Source organism: Littorina saxatilis, linkage group LG3 (assembly GCF_037325665.1).
Source record: "Littorina saxatilis isolate snail1 linkage group LG3, US_GU_Lsax_2.0, whole genome shotgun sequence".
Taxonomy (NCBI): Eukaryota; Metazoa; Mollusca; class Gastropoda; order Littorinimorpha; family Littorinidae; genus Littorina; species Littorina saxatilis.
The window spans coordinates 40,716,787-40,737,949 of NC_090247.1; the positions used below are offsets into that span (position 1 = coordinate 40,716,787).

The 21,163-nt window shown below is 40.6% G+C and overlaps 1 protein-coding gene and 1 long non-coding RNA gene across 2 annotated transcripts in view; one reads left to right on the forward strand and one right to left on the reverse strand.

Moving 5' to 3' along the window:
* LOC138962366 (ras-related and estrogen-regulated growth inhibitor-like) overlaps nucleotides 1–21,163 on the reverse strand; it is a 102,324-nt gene that overhangs the window by 32,081 nt on the left and 49,080 nt on the right. Inside the window, exon 3 of the mRNA XM_070334164.1 lies at nucleotides 16,350–16,406. Within this exon, the coding sequence (XP_070190265.1) occupies nucleotides 16,350–16,406 (57 nt within the window). The remainder of the gene's footprint in view (nucleotides 1–16,349; nucleotides 16,407–21,163) is intronic.
* LOC138962346 (uncharacterized) lies at nucleotides 89–5,583 on the forward strand. The gene is made up of 4 exons (XR_011454486.1): nucleotides 89–302; nucleotides 839–970; nucleotides 1,663–1,746; nucleotides 4,528–5,583. It is a non-coding gene; the product is annotated as an uncharacterized lncRNA (long non-coding RNA).

Below are 21,163 nucleotides of genomic sequence, written 5' to 3' on the forward strand. Positions count from 1 at the left end.
CTCGTCGGGATTTAGCGTCGCTTGGAGTATATAATTTTTATACCCCCTAGACCGCTGCGGGACGTTTTTTTGTTTTTGTTTTTAATCGTGTTGTGCTTATATTTTTTCATCAAACATTTATTTCATCTGAGACATCTAATAAGCGGTAAGTATTAGCATTTTTATTTTTACAATTTAATAATGTTACTAATTGTCCCATCATGCTTCAGCTGGACCAAAAAAGAACGTTGACACTTTTAGATCTGTGGACCTGTCTGCGTTGTCGCTGCGTTGATTTGGCTCAGGATTTCCGATTGTTATCTGTAAGTTGCTTGCTGAGATTTTGTATTAATTCATCTAAGCTTAGTCACTCGTATTTTTGTTGTAACATGTTCCTGTTACTTGTATCTGTGGACGTTTGAAGACAATTTCTCTAATTTTGCTGTCGCAACGGTTTCAGCTGATCAGTGGACCTTTTACATTAGTTCTGCGTTGGTAAATAAACTCTATTTCAATTTGATGTTGATTTTTTATTCTGGTTGATGTGCTTGGTTTTGTGTTATTGTTATACTTGTATGTCCAGGGGTTCCTTATAATTATAATGGTGGTCCAGTGAACGATACCTTCCGCCTGTGGTCAGAGCAATACATTTGCAGATTTTCGGATTCTTCTTCTTCCTTTGGTTAGACCATAGATGTACGATCTGCACGCTAGATAAAGTGAAGCGGTAGACTAAAAACAGCATACATTAATGAACAACATTCATCATAATAGTGGCCAGGTTGATTGTGTGCGCAATTTAGAATAATTCTATGCATGCTTGGTTGTATTTGATTTCACAGATCTATCACACTTTCAGGGAACTGGGAAGCCGTTTGAGCTGATGTGCCCATGTGGCGAATCGATGTGGGCGTAACCTGCGCACATTTCTTCTGAATTGCACTGAGGATGAACAGGAGGCACTGACGGCAACCCAGACGTGTTTACCAAGGTACGCATGTCCTGCATTTGCATATAGTGTGTAGTTTTGCAGAGAAATATTGACTTTCAAATTGATCTGATAAGTTTTGTTTGTTTGTTTGCTTAACGCCCAGCCGACTACGAAGGGCCATATCAGGGCGGTGCTGCTTTGACATTTAACGTGCGCCACACACAAGACAGAAGTCGCAGCACAGGCTTCATGTCTCACCTAGTCACATTATTCTGACACCGGACCAACCAGTCCTAGCCCTAACCCCATAATGCCAGACGCCAGGCGGAGCAGCCACTAGATTGCCAATTTTAAAGTTTTAGGTATGACCCGGCCGGGGTTCGAAGCCACGACCTCCCGATCACCGGGCGGACGCCTTACCACTAGGCCAATTGTGCCGGCGGTTGCGGAATCATTGATTATACTATTTGCTGAAATACTCTGTTTCAAAATTAATATCTCCGTGCAAAACACACCAGACAGTCGCCAAACTCATATGTGGACACACACACACACACACACACACACACACCACACACACACACACACACAGCCAGCCCCCTCTCCTTCCACATTTGACAGAAATCTAAATGTTGATACACAGTTTCACAATAAACAAAAGTATGAGAATCAGAACACTTGTCAGTGTTGCTACGATGTGGAACTTCAGTAAAATAGTGTTTGATTTCTTAACATGCATCTTGTGTGTGCAGGAACCATACTGCTTCGCTGAGGCAGTTCACTTTCTGGAGATGGAGCTAACAGTAATGCGACGAAACCTTGTGGATGCACTTCATGTAAGTTTAAGCTTTCTGTGGGATACAGCGCAGTTACATTTTGAGAATGCTGCCTTATTTTGCAGTCTTCTCCTTAAAAGGTGGAAAAAATATACATATTTTTAAGTTCAGTGAGTGCTGAGGCCTGCAATGATAAAATGTTTTCCTGAACTTAGTCTACTCAGAATTTCCATTCGTTATGGTAGAGTAAACACTGAGGCCAGCTTTAGTCAAAGCATGGCCAACAGACAACACGCTGCTGATCCGCTTGGATCTGCCATTGCCGCTAACTGTGTATGCAGGGTGCATTCAATATGACACCCTTTTCTTTTGAAAATATTCTCATCGGAGTTTATGATTGGTTTTGACAGTGATCGCTGGCCTCCAATGGTCGCTGACAAGGTGTTTTCCTTCGGTTCACGTAGGTTTAGCTTGAGATCACGTGAGTTAAAAGCGATCCGTTTGTAAGTTTTGGTTAGTTTGATCTAAATAATGAAATATTTTAGAAAATTATGATAGAAATTAGAATGTATTTTATATTAAAGAATGCATTCCATATCATAGAACACATTCTATATTTATAGAATGCATTCTATAAAATAGAAAACATTGTATAATATAGAATGCATTCAATCATACTTGTCATTTGCCCAGAAATGTATTCTATTATAGAATGCATTCTATAACGTCCAACAATGCATTCTTATGATAGAATGCATTCTTATGATAGAATGCATTCCATAAAGCGCCACAAAACTTCTACAGGCCAGCTCGGTATGGTCCCTGCTTCGAAAGCAGATCTACAAACACTCTCACACACAGCTTTCTCTCTGTCTCTGTCTCTCTGTCTCTGTCTCTGTCTCTGTCTCTCTCTGTCTGTCTCTCTCTGTCTCTCTCTCTCTGTCTGTCTCTCTCTCTCTGTCTCTGTCTCTCTGTCTGTCTGTCTCTCTCTCTCTCTCTCTCTCTCTCTCTCTCTCTCTCTCTCTCTCTCTCTGTGCGTGTGTGTGGCTGTGTGTGTGTGTGTGTGTGTGTAGTTCTGCTTTTCTTTGCGGGGCTGGCCTGTTGTAGTTTCGGGACATTATGCATATAAATTATAATGCATTTCAGGACGTTAAAGAACGCATTCTATCATAAAAAGCATTTTGGTATTTTGTGTAAATAGAATGCATTTTATCATAGAAGGCAGTTCGGGACGTTATAGAATGCATTCTATAATATAGAATACATTACATAATAAATGATTTCCTTATAATTCATTATTTAGATCAAACCAACAAAACTTAGGTAGTTTCTTTACAAACGGATTACTAGAGGGTGCATTCAATATGACACCCTTTTCTTTAAACTAAAACTCATCGGAGTTCACGATTAATTGCGACAGTGATCTTTGGCTTCCAGTGATTGTTGACAAGGTGTTTTCCCTGGGTTCACATAGGTTAAGAACGAGTTAAGGAAAACGGGCGTGCTCAAGGCCTCGCCACATTAGCAGTACTGCTTACCTTATATAAACAATTTGTAGAGTGCCATTTTCCAGAGTGGCCACGCGCCAATGAAATCCTTGCGAAAGACCTATTTTAATTCTACTTTTTACATTTAGTCAAGTTTTGACTAAATGTTTTAACATAGAGGGGGAATCGAAACGAGGGTCGTGGTGTATGTGCGTGTGTGTGCGTGTGTGCGTGTGTGTGTGTGTGTGTGTGTGTGTGTAGAGCGATTCAGACTAAACTACTGGACCGATCTTTATGAAATTTGACATGAGAGTTCCTGGGTATGAAATCCCCAGACGTTTTTTTCATTTTTTTGATAAATGTCTTTGATGACGTCATATCCGGCTTTTCGTGAAAGTTGAGGCGGCACTGTCACGCTCTCATTTTTCAACCAAATTGGTTGAAATTTTGGTCAAGTAATCTTCGACGAAGCCCGGGGTTCGGTATTGCATTTCAGCTTGGTGGCTTAAAAATTAATTAATGACTTTGGTCATTAAAAATCTGAAAATTGTAAAAAAAAATAAAAATTTATAAAACGATCCAAATTTACGTTTATCTTATTCTCCATTATTTGCTGATTCCAAAAACATATAAATATGTTATATTCGAATTAAAAACAAGCTCTGAAAATTAAATATATAAAAATTATTATCAAAATTAAATTGTCCAAATCAATTTAAAAACACTTTCATCTTATTCCTTGTCGGTTCCTGATTCCAAAAACATATAGATATGATATGTTTGGATTAAAAACACGCTCAGAAAGTTAAAACAAAGAGAGGTACAGAAAAGCGTGCTATCCTTCTTAGCGCAACTACTACCCCGCTCTTCTTGTCAATTTCACTGCCTTTGCCATGAGCGGTGGACTGACGATGCTACGAGTATACGGTCTTGCTGAAAAATGGCATTGCGTTCACTTTCATTCTGTGAGTTCCACAGCTACTTGACTAAATATTGTATTTTCGCCTTACGCGACTTGTTGTTCTTAGGTGCAGACTCCTTCTTCAAGAGGGATTACTTTTTACATTCAGTCGTGTGTGTATGTGCGTACATGCGAGTGTCATTGTGTGTTGGGAAGGTGAGAGCGAATTGGACGTGGCGTATTTGTTCTCTGTTATGTGACCTATGCCCGTTCTGGAATAAAAAAAAGTTTACCTGTAACTGCGATTGTTGGAGATCTGCTGACAGCAAGAAGAAGTCCACTATTAGTTAAGATTTACACTTCAGTGTTATCAATTAAGTACAAACGTTTAACACAAACCTGTTAAGAGTTGGAAATGCATCATGTTCTAAAACTCACTTTTATTTCGAACAGGATGTTCCGGACAGCGAGTTGAAAACTAAACCAAAGACCAAGGGCCTGGAATCCTCCCAACTCTGAAGGGTGTTTTTGTTATCGGACTTTCGTGTGTGAACTTTCAAGATGGGGTTTACCAGAGCTCCGTTCATATTATTTAATAGCAACATATACCGAGCAACAAAAGAAACGCGAAAAAATTCTGCAATGTTTGATTGACAAAATCTCGAACAATTATGGAGTTAGAATTATCAAACCACAACATTTTGATGAAGGCATGTTTGACACAGCTGTTGCGTGAGTATTTTGATGCTGCGATTGTTTCAACACACGGGACAAAACGAAGTTTTGGAGGTCTCGCTCAGTCAGCCTTCATCGCGTTCTCTGGCCACTGATCGGACACTGGTTGCTACCAGTGATGTTCCTGGTATTGTCAGCGGCTGAATTGAATCGATGTCGAAGACGTTGTGGAAGGAAATTGCGATCTTGTCTTATTGGGGTAATGCGAAAAAATCTACCGCGTTGCATAACTGCAGTGCTTCCAATGTCACCAGAACATTGCAGAAGGTGATAAACTGTTGACACATGCACGTTTAAAGCACATGCCAGCGCTTCTGGATCACCCCCAGCTTTAAATCGACCTGGCATTTTGGTGGTGTCAATCTTGGCATCCTAGCTGTTTCAAAAGTGAGACTGGCAGCAAGCGTGCCATGGTCTCTTTTGGTTGCTAATGTATTAGTGAACACATCTCACATATCAGATTTCTCCTGCTTTACTTGCACGTGCTGCGAGCGCGCATTATGTGTTTTACGATAAACCTGCTTGTCTTGTGTGTTAAAACAGTCACAGCATCAAAATAATCACACAAAAGCAAGGTCAAACATGCCTTCATTAAACTTTTGTAGTTTAATAATTCTAACTCTATAATTGATGAAGATTTTGTCAATCAAACAATGACGAATTTTGTTGCTCGGTATATTATGTGTTCAACAATTCCTACCCCAGACCCGTTTGTTCTGCGACTGCTGCAGACATTTCTTTTTGTCAATTAAAAATGCTTCTTTGCTCACAAAATTTGATTTTAATGTCTTTCTGAATTGTATGACAGTGCAGGATGAAAGTGTTCCAAAAGTGTTCTAAAAGTGTTCTAAAAGTGTTCCAAAAGTGTTCTAAAAGTGTTCCAAAAGTGTTCCAAAAGTGTTCTAAAAGTGTTCCAAAAGTGTTCTAAAAGTGTTCCAAAAGTGTTCCAAAAGTGTTCCAAAAGTGTTCTAAAAGTGTTGACCTGAACACTTTTATGTGTTCAGAAGTGGTTACAGCAGGGTGAACACTTAAAAGTGTTCAGATGTGAACACTTTTGGAACACTTTTGGAACACTTTTTTGTGTATAGAACACTTTTTGTGTTCCAAAAGTGTTCCAAAAGTGTTCTACTAAAAGGGTGTTCAGAAGTGGTTACAGAAAGGGTGTTCAGGAGTGGAACACTTTTGTTTAGAGTGCAGGAGGGGCCTTTAATTTCATAACCGCAGTGCCCCACTGCGGGAAAAGTTCTCGATGGATCTGCTTCAAATTTGGTGGGCATATTCAGGTAGACCCCGGACACAACCTGGTCGATGAGAATTTTCAACACGTGCTCTCAGCGCGCAGCGCTGAACCGATTTTGGTTTTTCTGTTCATCTTCCCAGATCCATTCCCAGTAATTCTTCCTTATCTTCTCCAGTGTTTTGCGTTTATCTCCCTTCCTTCGTGTGGCGTCAATCCATATTCCCGTTACTATTTTTAGAAGGTCACTGTCCACAACGCTTTCATCCCGGCGAAGCCGGATATTCCCGTTACTATTTTTAGATGGTCACTGTCCACAACGCTTTCATCCCGGCGAAGCCGGGTATTCCTCTACTTCTTCGGCTCTACACTACTTCTTCCCGGCGAAGCCGGGTATCATTCGGCTCTACTTCTTCCCGGCAAAGCCGGGTACGCGGGTATTCATTCTAGTAACATATGTATATGTTTTTGGAATCAGAAAATGACGAAGAATAAGATGAAATTGTTTTTTAATCGTTTAATAACAAAATAATTTTAATTACAAGTTTCCGATTTTTAATGACCAAACTCACTCGTTAGTTTTTAAGCCACCAAGCTGAAATGCAATACCAAACCCCGGCCTTCATTGAAGATTGCTTTGCCAAAATTTCAATCAATTTGATTGAAAAATGAGGGTGTGACAGTGCCGCCTCAACTTTTACAACAAGCCGGATATGACGTCATCAAAGGTATTTATCGAAAAAATTGAAAAAAAAGTCCGGGGATATCATTCCCAGAAAATCTCATGTCAAATTTCATAAAGATCGGTCCAGTAGTTTACGGTCTGAATCGCTCTACACACACACACGCACACACACACACACACACACATACACCACGACCCTCGTCTCGATTCCCCCTCTATGTTAAAACATTTAGTCAAAACTTGACTAAATGTAAAAATGCGCTTGCTAATTACCCTCGATGATTTTTTAGAACTAACACGTCACGCCACACTTTCAGAGTGACGTTTCTTTACTTTGACGTAATAGATTGCACGATGCTTTAGAAGAGATCGAGGTTCCAAAACAAGCGTCTTCAATTTAGCTGCCTCCACTGCAGGACATGTTCAGTGAAATACACGTAAGTACAGTATGTAGGATAAACAGAATACTACATGGCTTGCTGTTTCGTACCAGATTACACTCGTTGCTTTTTCAAATAGTGAACAGCTCGCTTTCGCTCGCAGTTCAATATTTAATAAAAAAAAAAAACTCGTGTAAATCTGGTACGACACAACAAGCCATGTAGTATTCTTTATAAGTCAATCTTGACGCCTAAATGATTGAAACTTATCACACTTGGATCATATATCACCGAGACTAGTTTATAAGCCCTAGGATGGCTGAAACACTTTGACCGAGACAGCGCTGACTCAGCGATCTTGGTGACTGAATCTATTATTTGCATAAAATGTTGGGTGGTTTTTTTCCTTTATTTCTGAACCCATTTTGAATTTAAATACAGCAATATGTATATTTTTGTGGATTCAGAAAAGAAAAAAGAATACAAACCAATCATTTTTTTTATTTGAAATTTCAATTTCAAGAAGAATTCTAATTTACAAATGAGTAACTCATTTGTTCAGCTTCAAAGCCGAAATGCAATCCCAAAGACGATGATGTCAACGCAGAATTCCACTGAAAAATGAGGACGCCACAGTGCCGCCTCAACTTGTCTTAAGAGTCTGATATGACGTCATTCAACGCATTTATGTCAAACACGAAAAAAGTAACAGCTATTGTGTTTTCAGCGTAGCAATAGGGCCCGATATTTAGACGAGACAAGTATAATGCCGACGAGTCGAAGACGAGTCGCATTATACTTGTTCGAGTCTAAATATCGGACCCTATTGCTACGATGAAAACACAATAGCGTTTATATAGCTATTCTGACATTACATTCTGTGTTAAAATCATGTTTTTGTCAGCAACAAGTACCAGAATGGTCCATGTCGTTGATTGCAGACGACGGTTCCCTTTCCGCATGAAGCCACGGAAATAACCGAACATTGAAAAACCCACGGACATGTATTACGGAGAAAACTCGAGATAACCGGATGTTTAGCATTACGTCAATATGCTAGAAATCATATGACGTCATGACGTATCATGCTTGCCTACGTATATTGTATGTTCGAAAGCCTGACTTCTGTTGGGAATTCGCGTGGTGAAGACTGCGGTAAATCTGTAGATGATAAGAGAACAAGGATTGTCTCAGAAGAAACGACTAAATGTTTCAGACCGGTAACTTCATTTCAACATTGCACTATACAATGGACGTTCTATGTGACAGGAGAGTTTGCTGATTTTGTGTTAAACATTGGAGAGATCGTCTGCTAGAATCAGAGATAGGTCGCTTCAGATTGCAGCTTCTGGAAATTTGCAAGGTTTGTTGCCTGTTAAAGAACTGGATTTTACAAGTAATGTATGTCATGTACAGTAAGCAACAACAAAAACACACACAAAGCAAATGGCATCGTCTGTCGACTAGTCACAGAAACAAACCTGGCGAGGTATGCGTGTACTTTATACACGTGGAAGAAACCGGAACCATGCGTCTTTGTTATTGACAATATGCTTTTGGATATTGAGAAAAATGGCCGACTTCCGTAGCATTATGCTTTGATGATCGGAAGAGACCATCCAATCACAGCCCCCGAATTCCCCCACGTGTTCATCAGAATAGCTATATTGTAAAATATCATCTGGGCGAAGAATCTAAATGTGTCCAGTAGTTTTCTGGAAATTGCTCCGCGCACACACCACACACACACACACACACATACCTCCAATACATTTAGTCAAAATTGCCTCAATAAATTCTTTCAGATAATATTTGCACAGGTTTTGTTATTCGTTGTTATTGGTGTTTTTTTTCTCGATAAATGACGTTTATGACGTCATATCTACCCGTTAAAGCATTTGACGCGGCACTGTGACGACCAATCTTTTTCAATCGAATTCATTGAAATTTTTGTCGAACAATCTTTGAGCTCGTCCGGAATATGGGATTGCATTTAAGCGTCAAATATTAAAACTGATAGATGAATATTTTCATCGGAATTATGCCCAAAATGAAAGTTTCAAAAACAGACAGAAACGTTCGTTTCATTATTTTCTGAATCCAAACATACATAGATATAATTATTTGATTTGAAAATATGCTCGAAAGTTAAAGAAAATCGATGTTATGAAAGTTAAGTTCACTGTTCGCATGTTTCGCGGAGAACAGGTCGACTCGTTCCGGTTTGTGGGTTTTTGGCTTGCCAGCTTTAACTAGTCTTGGTGATGACTGATCCAGAGTTTTCAGTGTCGGTCTTTTAGTTTCAGGCCGATAGATTGACTAAATGTGTTGATATCTGTTACGACGACTAACTTCATTATAAGGTTGAACATCCAGTAGAAAATAATCATTAACTGTTCGCTGCCAAGACTTCAGGCCAACCATCCTTCGTGTGTACAACATTGTGCACACCAACACAAATCTGCCCAGGCTTTAACATGCTTGTTTGCTTGTACGGGTGTTTTGTGTGTGTGTTTTTTGTTTTTGTTTTTTGTTTTTGATGAATCAATTTCCTAAATGATACATTAACCTGTACATGAAGTAGTCCGACTGTAGATGTTGGGTCTAAGTCCTAGTGGAAAGATGAAATTGTCCCATTGATAATCCCGGACAGATCTGATGCGGTGGTGCACATGATCGCTTACACGAGAAGGATTGTATTTCCGCCACAAAACCAGTGTAAAACAGTTCACTTCATATCAACTTTTTTGTGGTCCTGTCAATGTGTTGAAATGTTTTTCTTGGGTTTGCTCCACGTATTGCACTGAAACGTCATTAAAATGCAAGTCTTTGGGTCTTCAAAATATGGTGCAGCTGATGCCCCTGCGGTGAGATGCATCAGCTGACACATTTATAGGAATTAAATCCGTTTGTCATTGCGCGTGCTTATCTTTCAAGTTTACATCCACTGATTCTGAAGACTGACTTGAGATGTTGCGTCTTGGAGAGAGAGAGAGAGGGGGGGGGGGGGGGAGGGGGTGCGTTTGGGTGAGTACTTGAGCTTCTGTTTCTCTATCTCTCCAAGGGAGGGAGGGGGGGGGGCTGTTAATGGGTGGGGAGGAAGAAGGAATAGGGGGAGGGACAGAGAGGCCTAGACAAACTGAAGAGATATCGCAACAACAAAAACACGAAACAAAAAGAAATGCAGTCGAAGTTAAAGACAGATACACACAAATGCACGCTCACACGCACAAAAAACAAGTCGCGTAAGGCGAAATTACTACATTTAGTCAAGCTGTGGAACTCACAGAATGAAACTGAACGTAGTCCGCCGCTAGTGCAAAAGGCAGTGAAAGTGACGAGCCTGTTTGGCTCGGTTGCGCTGTGCTTCATAGCACGCTTTACTGTAGACCTCTCTTCGTTTTAACTTTCTGAGCGTGTTTTTAATCCAAACATATCATATCTATATGTTTTTGGAATCAGGAACCGACAAGGAATAAGATGAAATAGTTTTTAAAACGATTTCGGAAATTTAATTTTAATAATAATTTTTATATTTTTAATTTTCAGAGCTTGTTTTTAATCCAAATATAACATATTTATATGTTTTTGGAATCAGAAAATCATGAAAAATAAGATGAACGTAAATTAAGATCGTTTCAAATTTTTTTTTTAATTTTTTTTTTACAATTTTCAGATTTTTAATGACCAAAGTCATTAATTAATTTTTAAGCCACCAAGCTGAAATGCAATACCGAACACCGGCCTTCGTCGAAGATTGCTGGGCCAAAATTTCAATCAATTTGATTGAAAAATGAGGGTGTGACAGTGCCGCCTCAACTTTTACAAAAAGCCGGATATGACGTCATCAAAGGTATTTATCGAAAAAAATAAAAACATATCCGGGGATATCATTCCCAGGAACTCTCATGTCAAATTTCATAAAGATCGGTCCAGTAGTTTGGTCTGAATCGCTCTACACACACACACAGACACACACACACACAGACACACACAAACACACACACACACACACACACACACACACACACACCACAACCCTCGTCTCGATTCCCCCCTCTACGTTAAAACATTGAGTCAAAACTTGACCAAATGTAAAAAGGAAAGAGAAAGGGAGGGAGGGAGACAGAAACAGAGAAAGAGACAGAGAGAGAGCCTATTTCTTCTAGCTACACAAACTAAAATCTCAAGACAAAACACGACACCGTCCTATCAGCAAAAAAATTTACCTCTACATTAACAAAAACAGAAAAACTTAATACAAACTCATGAATGCAAGCTGTGTGCATATAGCACCGACCCTAACAGGGCAACCTCTGAGCTCTTTCACACTGGATGAAACAAGATGCAAACGTTATCAGACAAGATGACTCTTCAAGCTTCGTCTTGTGCTTATCTCCTGCAGATTAGCCCATGTGATTCGTGTGAATGCACGTGATAATCGTGCACATTTCCAGATACATCTCCGATACACAGCCGCTGACAGACATCTTTGGGGACCAGAGGAGCACACTAATCAGTTGCACAACATCTCTGTCAGCCCACCGACAGGCTGTTTTACGTTTACTTGACAAACAGAAAAACAAATACGCCACAAACTTGATATTTGCATTTTGATGTGCACTTGTTGGATCTGGCATGTGTTTAAGTAAATATGTCACTCAGATCGTATGTCTTTCGTTTTTATAAATATTGCAGCGTGTGACTTAATTTGACTTAATTCGTCCAGAAAAAAAGACGAAGATTTTATTTACGACAGTTATATTTGTTTGCTGGGTCCAAGCTCTGGACGGCCTATCAACAATACGTTATACCCTGTCTGATTTATCAATGAACAATAATATGGAATGAAATGGAAAAAATAAGAGAGATTACATTGGACTATAGCAATTGTTTTAAAAATTAGAGACCTGGAGCCTTGCCCGGACGATTAGCCGTCTGTAACGTGTGATCCAACTTTTGACCAGTACAGTCTAAAATTCCCCTTTTGACCATCAGACTAATATGACAGCACTTAAATCTTACTGTCTGAAACTTGTTCCGTGAAATATTAAAATGGGACACTGACACTAATATGTGTTCAAATGAGACAACATGTTTTGTATATAAAGCGCCAGAAGTGTTTACTTCTGTTTGTTTTCGAAGGGCCACCCCTGAGGTCTTTGAAGAAAAAAAGAAAACAACTAGCAGTCGCCTGCTGTAAGTAAATAAACTCTCATGGTTTGAGTTCCAAACAGGTGAGATTAAATCTAGGACAATACGTTTCCAGCATTTGCCGTTAGGACAGGAATTTGATTCGCCTATACCCCCAGCTCACAGCCCCTGACACCCCCCTTCCACCACAACCAACACCATATGGATGTGCTTTGAAGACTACCATAGGGTGTGTGACTGATAAGAACGAATGCTGGGCAGGGCTGCCCACGGACGCTCAAGCTAGAGGGTCCCAGGACTGACCCCCAACTTTATTTGGTAGGGGGCCTTTGGATCCCCTCAGGGGAACTTTAGAGGGTCCGAAGACAAGGAGGTTCATATTCTTGCTTTTGGAAGACACATTCCTCGTCGACATCTAACTCCCGGAGCGCTCATGTATAAGCAGTACCGAATTTTTGAAACTCCCTGAGCCCTTTACAAAAATATTCTGAGCATATTTCATAGATTAACTCCATAAATGTTGGTCGGTACGGATCTGGCAGAACATTACCGATGGTACGCATGATAACGGACATGGTGTGCGTCCCGGCCCGGGACCCGCTCTTTTTAAGTGCGTCGTGGAACCCTCACCATTAATCTCTTGGACGTGTTTTCGACTTCCCATACGTATAGGAAGCAGGGACGTACAGTTTAGGGAGCCCTGGCTGTGGTTTCTCCAGACAGCAAAACAACTACATGAGTTTAAAATACACACCTCGGGCCGTTGTCAACCTCTGGGCTGATATGCATGAGAACGTTGCCAACCCGGTGGGAGTTAGCCGCGGGTTAGGCTTGGTTGAAAATGAGGGCTGTTTCGTGATTTCAGCCAATCCGACATCGATGCTGGCCGCTGGCTGGTAACATTCTCGTGCACATCAGCGCTGAATTTTGGAATCAAGGGAGACTCAACCCGCATAAGCTTGATGTGATACGCTCAGCCAGGACGCAAAGTACTGCTGCAATCATTCGAGTTTCGATTCACTTGAATTCCCAACTAACAGGCTCGTATATAAACGTCCTCTGCACTTTCTGTTGCGTCTGAGAAGATCCAGAAGAGATCACTTGTTTTGTTAAAAACTGCCTAAACTGCAAATAATTATACAGTGTTGAGAGCAGTTCGCTGACCCGAAGAATATCATGACGTGATTAATCGCTGACGTTTACGGGAGGTCACGCTCGTGCCTATCGCAACGTTCTGATTTAATGGCTACGTATAATGTCCACGCCAAGCGTTTCGTGGGGTCTTACTTTACATACCATTTCTCAGTTCTGATAAAGCAGCCTGCCCCTGAGCCAAGTATTCTTCTGACACAAGGCAGACTCAGTCGGTTTAGAGAGAAGTGTAATTCAGAAAACTATTCATCTACAACGAGAAATGGAAACTCAAGGTTTGTTATTACAGCGTAATAATGTTTGTTTCTTTGTTTGTTTCTCTGTTTGTCCTTATGTTTCTTTGTAGGAATTTATTTTCAAGGATTAAAAACACACCTCTGAAATCGGTTAATAATTCTATCTTTACCAGAAATTATAGTTACTCTTTGTCTCATAGAGAAGGGATTTTTCAAGATTAATTGACAAACAGTTTCTATAATCATCTTTTCTTTACCATAAATCGTCGTTTACTTTCTTAGATTAACGTTTCCTTTACAAGAAATCGTTGTTTCAGGTTACTCCCTTAAAAAAATCCTTTCTCCTTGCACAACTTTAAAACAAATTAATTTCACTGAATATACAACATAAAACAAGTCGCGTGAAGCGATATAAAGACATTTAGTCAAGATCAACACCACAAACCAATCATCGCCGAGAATACATTCAGATAATCTCGGCTAACCATACCGAAGACCGAGCTAGACGGGTCACGTTCGCCCCCGCGAAGCACGCGTCCGTAGTACTTACTGAACCTATTTTCTTTCATTCTGAGCATATTTTTAGAGTATCTATATATTTTTGAATTCAGGAGAAGATGAGGAATACAACGCAATCAATTTTAAATCTGTTTGCGAAAAATCGATTTAAATGACAACTTTAATGAGCAAACTCATTAATTAATGTGTAAGCCTCCAAGCTGAAATGCAATACCAAAGTCCGAGATTCGTCGAAGATTACTTGACCAAAATTTCAACCAATTTGGTTTAAAAATGAGAGTGTGACAGTGCCGCCTCAACTTTAAAAAAAAATAAAAATTAAAAAAAATTTTAAAAATAAAAGAGAAAGGAAAACGGAAAATTAAGAACAGAAAAACACGAAACGAAATGGGAAGAAGAAAGCAAATTTTAAAAAACAGAACCAAAAAAACGGCAATGGTCCTTGCCCCACTTCATTTCGTTGCTGTAAGCAAACAACAGACATCAGGTTACGTATTCGTGGTGGGATTTCCTTTGATGTATCATAAACTGTAAAACGGAGCGTACCGAAACAATAAAAGGGTTTCAGCTCATCCTTTGTTCTCTTGCCGCTTTGAGACTGTTCCCATTTCTCCCAGACGTTGTTGTGTTTCCTTTTCTAAATACATCGTGCTTGCTTTTACAGGCTTTGAAGTACAGGCACTCGTCACGAGGTGGACGGGGCCTATGTCTTGGATGTCACTTGTGATGGACGGTCGTCTCTACTATGGTTTTAGTAATAGTAGTAGTCTTGAGAGCGCACAGGCCCCGCCCACTTTGATCCCAATCCGCTCGTGACGAGTGCCTGTGCTTTGAAGCTACCAAACCAAAAAAAAGCATCGCCTGCTGGATACAGATCCACAAACAAGCAAGAGCTTCTGTGAATTGTGGTAAAATAATTGTTTCAAAGAAAAATCGTGAATGACGGTTCCAAGTTAACTTTTAGATTTGGTTGTACCCCCTTTTCAGAATATCCAAAATCTGAGAAAATCAGGTCTGAAAGGAAAGGGGGTCTTAAAATGGAGGTACATTTATACAGCCTGAGAGCATTTGTTTGTTTGTTTGTTTGCTTAACGCCCAGCCGACCACGAAGGGCCATATCAGGGCGGTGCTGCTTTGACATATAACGTGCGCCACACACAAGACAGAAGTCGCAGCACAGGCTTCATGTCTCACCCAGTCACATTATTCTGACACCGGACCAACCAGTCCTAGCACTAACCCCATAATGCCAGACGCCAGGCGGAGCAGCCACTAGATTACCAATTTTAAAGTCTTAGGTATGACCCGGCCGGGGTTCGAACCCACGACCTCCCGATCACGGGGCGGACGCCTTACCACTAGGCCAACCGTGCCGGTCCTGAGAGCATCAGGTCTGAGATATAACAGGGCCTTAAAAATTTTTAAAAAAAAATAAAATAAAAAGGGGGGAGGGGGGGGGGGGGGGGGCGTAAAATAAGGGTTCCACTGCACCCGAAGAAAGCCGAAGCAAGAATTAGGTAATGCCACCCAAAGACTCTTCACAAATCCATCATTCCAGAAAATGTTTCAAGGAAACCAATACTTTCTACAAGCCAATTAAACTCCCGTTTAAATCAACTGCAAAATATTTACTCCCGCTATAATTACTTCGACCTCTTTGCTTAAAGTTGAGCGGGCCCTGATTATATCGGGGTTGCAGGTTTCTGCGCTCTGCGATCAAGTGTTGAAAGGAATGGTGCAAGTATGTGTTTACAGGTGGCGCAAATGGACTTGAAAAGCAGGAAGAAATCAAATCAGCGTACGAAATGCCTATCTATGTACGGACTGGTAAAAATTAACTGGCAAAATTAGGCATTATAAAGTCGCTTATTGTGATAAGAATATGTAACTATTCTGAGAGAAAAAAAAACGCTGACCAGAATTAGACAGGAGACTCATTCAGAATAGATGCGTGCGCGTGCGTGCGTGCGTGCGCGAGTGTCCGCGTGTGTGTGTGTGTGTGTGTTTGTGTGTGTGTGTGTGTGTGTGTGACTACTGCGTGCGTGTGTGTGTGTCAAAAGAAATCAACATCGACTAACAGAAGGAGGGTCATGGCAAGTACTCATAAGTACAAAATGGAAAGACGGAGGCAGACAGAAACAGACAGACAGACAGGCGAAGTTAGAACACCGTCTTACCTCTATTAGCGTCGTAGTCCCCAATGTACCGCTTAGTGATGTACCGCACAGCAAATGCTGAAAAAGAAATCGAACTTTCAGTAATTTCTCTCTCTCTCTCTCTCTCTCTCTCTCTCTCTCTCTCTCTCTCTCTCTCTCTCTCTCTCTCTCGTAAAATACAATTTAATTTAATTTGATTTGATTTGATCTCTCTCTCTCTCTCTCTCTCTCTCTCTCTCTCTCTCTCTCTCTCTCTCTCTCCCCACTCTCTCTCTCTCTCTCTCTCTCTCTCTCTCTCTCTCTCTCTCTCTCTCTCTCTCTCGTAAAATAAAATTTGATTTGATTTGATTTGATTTGATCTCTCTCTCTCTCTCTCTCTCTCTCTCTCTCTCTCTCTTCTCTCTCTCTCTCTCTTTCTCTCTCTCTCTCTCTCTCTCTCTCTCTCTCTCTCTCTCTCTCTCTCTCTCTCTCTCTCTCTCTCTTTTAATACACGCAGAGTGGCCGGTTTCTGCGACAGCGACGATTCGCACTTATAAAGAAACTTTCTGATAAATGTGTACTATTTTCCAATATCGTTATCAGTAAGATATACGTATTACCTTTTGCATTACTGGAGACGAACATATTTATGTTAATTTGGTTCAGTTCTGCAGTTTCGTACCACGCCCCAGTTATGGAAAGCAGAGTAGTACCAAATTCCGACAGAACTGAACTGAACTGAACTGAACTTTATTTAACAAGCATAAAGATTGAGAGAAGGAGCTTTACAGTTCTACAAACAACAACTGAGTAGATTTGCCAATACATTTAACTGTGATGACTACTCTGTCTGTTAGGGTAGACAGAAATGTGTACAGGCTGCTTCAAATTTAGCATTGGGGAGTTTATTTAGTTAGAAAACGAACTGAAGGGTTTAACGACACGCTTATTCCTGAGAATATTACTTCTTTTCCGGTTATTTTCAGTGAAAATTGAAACTGTCAAAAAGAGGAAGACGAATAGTCAAAATTATATTCTAATGGGATTGGTAACACGGGAGGGTGCATGGAAGCTGCTGAGTTAGTGTTCTTGCGCGAGAAGAAGTGTGTGTGTGTGTGTGTGTCGATCTGTCTATCTGTCTGTGACTGTCTGTGTGCAAAGATCTACTGCTACGCTCTTAGCGTGCTGTGTGTGTCTGTGACTGACTGTGTGTGGGTGTGTTTGTGTTTGCCTGTCACCGTCTCTGTCTGGATGTGCGTGTGTGTGTGTGTGTGTGCTCTCATCTTTGCATCTGTTTCTGGAGGTTTGTGTGCGCCCGACTGTTTGGGTACGAGCTCAACAATAAAGTGTTCCGACTCACCAAAACAATTTTTTTCTCTCGAATCTTCGCATTACATTTTCATCATACCTGGGTAGATGTGCAAGACTTTCTACGCTTGAAGATTCTTCTTTTAACCTACCGACAAATATGATGAATTAACCCCTTGAAGTTAAGAGGCCCCTGCACACTCGGTTCATCAGTCGTTATGCTCTGGAAAAGGGGTTATCGCCCTTCTGATGTGAACCCGATGACAGTTAGGTTTCTAAGTTTATCTCTTGCTTCAAGAGGTATTCCGCCAGTTTTACTGAAACGTACCTGCACAACGGTCGGTAGGTTTCTTCTTCTTCTTCTGCGTTCGTGGGCTGAAACTCCCACGTACACTCGTGTTTTTTGCACGAGTGGAATTTTACGTGTAGCCTATGACCGTCAGTTTTTACCCCGCCATTAAGGCAGCCATACGCCGCTTTCGGAGGAAGCATGCTGGATATTTTCGTGTTTCTATAACCCACCGAACTCTGACATGGATTACAGGATCTTTTCCGTGCGCACTTGGTCTTATGCTTGCGTGTGCACACGAAGGGGGATAAGCCACTAGCAGGTCTGCACATAAGTTGACCTGGGAGATCGGAAAAATCTCCACACTTAACCCACCAGGCGGCCGCGACCGGGATTCGAACCCTCGACCTTCCGATTAAGAAGCCGACGTCTTACCACCCCGCCACAGCGCCCGTCTGGTAGGCTTCATTTACGGTAGTTTCAGATGCGCATTTCAGAATATATGTGTGCAGCATAATTACTCTGTCATTTGTGCCAGTAGACGAATTCCAAAAATAACTCCGTCGGGTTTGTATGTGTTGTGTGAGAGTGTCCTTTTCTTGCAAAATCTCTGCCAAACATTTATATGTTTTTGGAATCAGGAAATGATGTAAAATAAGATGAACGTAAATTTGAATCGTTTTATATAAAAAAAAAATTATTAAAATTTTCAGATTTTTAATGACCAAAGTCATTAATTAATTTTTAAGCCACCAAGCTGAAATGCGATACTGAAGTCCGGCCTTCGTCGAAGATTGCTTTACAAAAAATTCAATCAATTTGATTGAAAAATGAGGGTGTGACAGTGCCGCCTCAACTTTTACATAAAGGCGGATATGACGTCATCAAAAGTATTTATCGAAAAAAAGAAGAAAAAAAATCCGGGAATATCATTCCCAGGAACTCTCATGTCAAATTTCATAAAGATCGGTCCAGTAGTTTGGTCTGAATCGCTCTACACACACACACGCACACACACGCACACACACACACACACACACACACACATACACACACACACATATACACACACACACACACATACACCACGACCCACGTCTCGATTCCCCCTCTATGTTAAAACATTTAGTCAAAACTTGACTAAATGTAAAAAGACCCATTGTATCAGACCAGCAGCAACAGCAATGGCATTTGAAAATGGCAAAATAACGGAACAGACTTTCGTCAGACCGGAAACCCTTTAAAACACCTCACCGTAATTACGAAGTCTTGCCAGCTGATAGAGCATAATAATGATATTTCACCGATATCTTCAAGTGCGTTAACGAGACAGGGGGGTGCTTAAAAAAAACTAAAAAAAACACAAGTCGCGTAATGCGAAATTACTACATTTAGTCAAGTTGACGAACTCACGGAATGAAACTGAACGCACTGCACCTTTTCACTAAGACAATACAGCTTCGTCAATCCCCCGCTCGTGTAAAACGCAGTGAAATTGACAAGGCAGTCAGTATAGCGTGGTAGTGGTTGCGTTTAGCAGGATAGCGCGCGTTTCTGAATCTCTACTCTTTTTAACTTTCTGAGCTTGATTTTAATCCAAACATAACATATCTATATGTTTTTGGAATCAGGAACCGACAAGGAGTAAGATGAAATTGTTTTTAAATCGATTTCGGAAATTTAAATTTAATCATAATTTTCAGAGCTTGTTTTTAATTTGAATATAACATATTTATATGTTTTTGGAATCAGAAAATAATGCAAAATAAGATGAAATGGTTTTTGGATCGTTTTATAAAAAAATAATTTTAATTACAATTTTCAGATTTGTAATGACCAAATTCATTAATTAATTTCTAAGCCTCCAAGCTGAAATGCAATACCAAAGTCCGGCCTTCGTCGAAGATTGCTTAGCCAAAATTTCAATCAATTTCATTGAAAAATGAGGGTGTGACAGTGCCGCCTCAACTTTTCCAAAAAGCCGGATATGACGTCATGTAAGACATTTATCGACAAAATGAAAACAATGTCTGGGGATATTATTCCCAGGAACTCTCATGTAAAATTTCATAAAGATCGGTCCAGTAGTTTACTCTGAATCGCTCTACACACACACACACACACACACACACACACACACACACACACACACACACACACACACACACACACACACAGACAGACACACATACACCACGAACCTCGTCTCGATTCCCCCTCTATGTTAAAACATTTAGTCAAAACTGGACTAAATGTAAAAAGTATGCACTCTCTCCAAGTGAGCTTCAGCCACGGTAATGTCGGACAAACCTAAAGTTTCAATCCTTGTCTAGCCTTCTAAGAGAATTCTTCTTATCAGTATTGTAGATGCATGCATGCACTCCATGGAAAGATCTCTCTGATAAACTTGAAACTGTAACTGTGTGGTCGAGGGAGGTGTTCTTTTCGCTGCCAAGATCATAACGGCACTCCTGTCGTAATCTTGCTAATTGGTTCAACGTTTTAATGATCATGAGCTGCCTTTTAGAGGTCCCTTGTTATCTCATTAGAGCAGGAGGCTATAAATCTTGTCAGTCCCATCCCGAAAGCTCATTGTGTAGCTTTGTGCGCTTAGGCTAACCCTTTTCTTGTTCGTCCCACCCACTACCCCCCCCCCCCCCCGCCACAGACACACACAAACATAAACACACTCACGCACGCACGCACGCACGCACACAGGCAAATGCACCCACACATACACTTTTAAACTTGTATCTATAGAGAATGTATATTTGTATAACAAATCATAGTTTCGGTGGCTCATGTCATACATAATCCTCATGGCCCAACACACTCGCGTGGTAGCACGAAAACACAATCTTTGCAATTAAATGCATAGTTTACAAGCACGTTTTTGTTTATTTAAGGTTAACTTTTATTGGAACGACAGATTTTATTTAACCGTCGACCAAAAGTTTTCTCGTTCAGCAGACCAAAGACACACACACACACACATACGCTCACACGCACGCACGCACGCACGTGCGCTCCTCATTCGATGCACCACATTTTAAACGACTCCAATGAGAAGTATACCACTGAAATGCACCATTCATACAAAAGCACAAAAGAACCATGGTAACGCTACCGTTTCAAATCTGTCCACCTATTTAATGTCGTGTCTTCAAGACTTCTTATTATCCATCCGATTGACGAAGACCCTCGATTGTGCGGATTGCAGACCAAATGCCTGGCTCAGTATTCTGCTTCAATTTTTTTT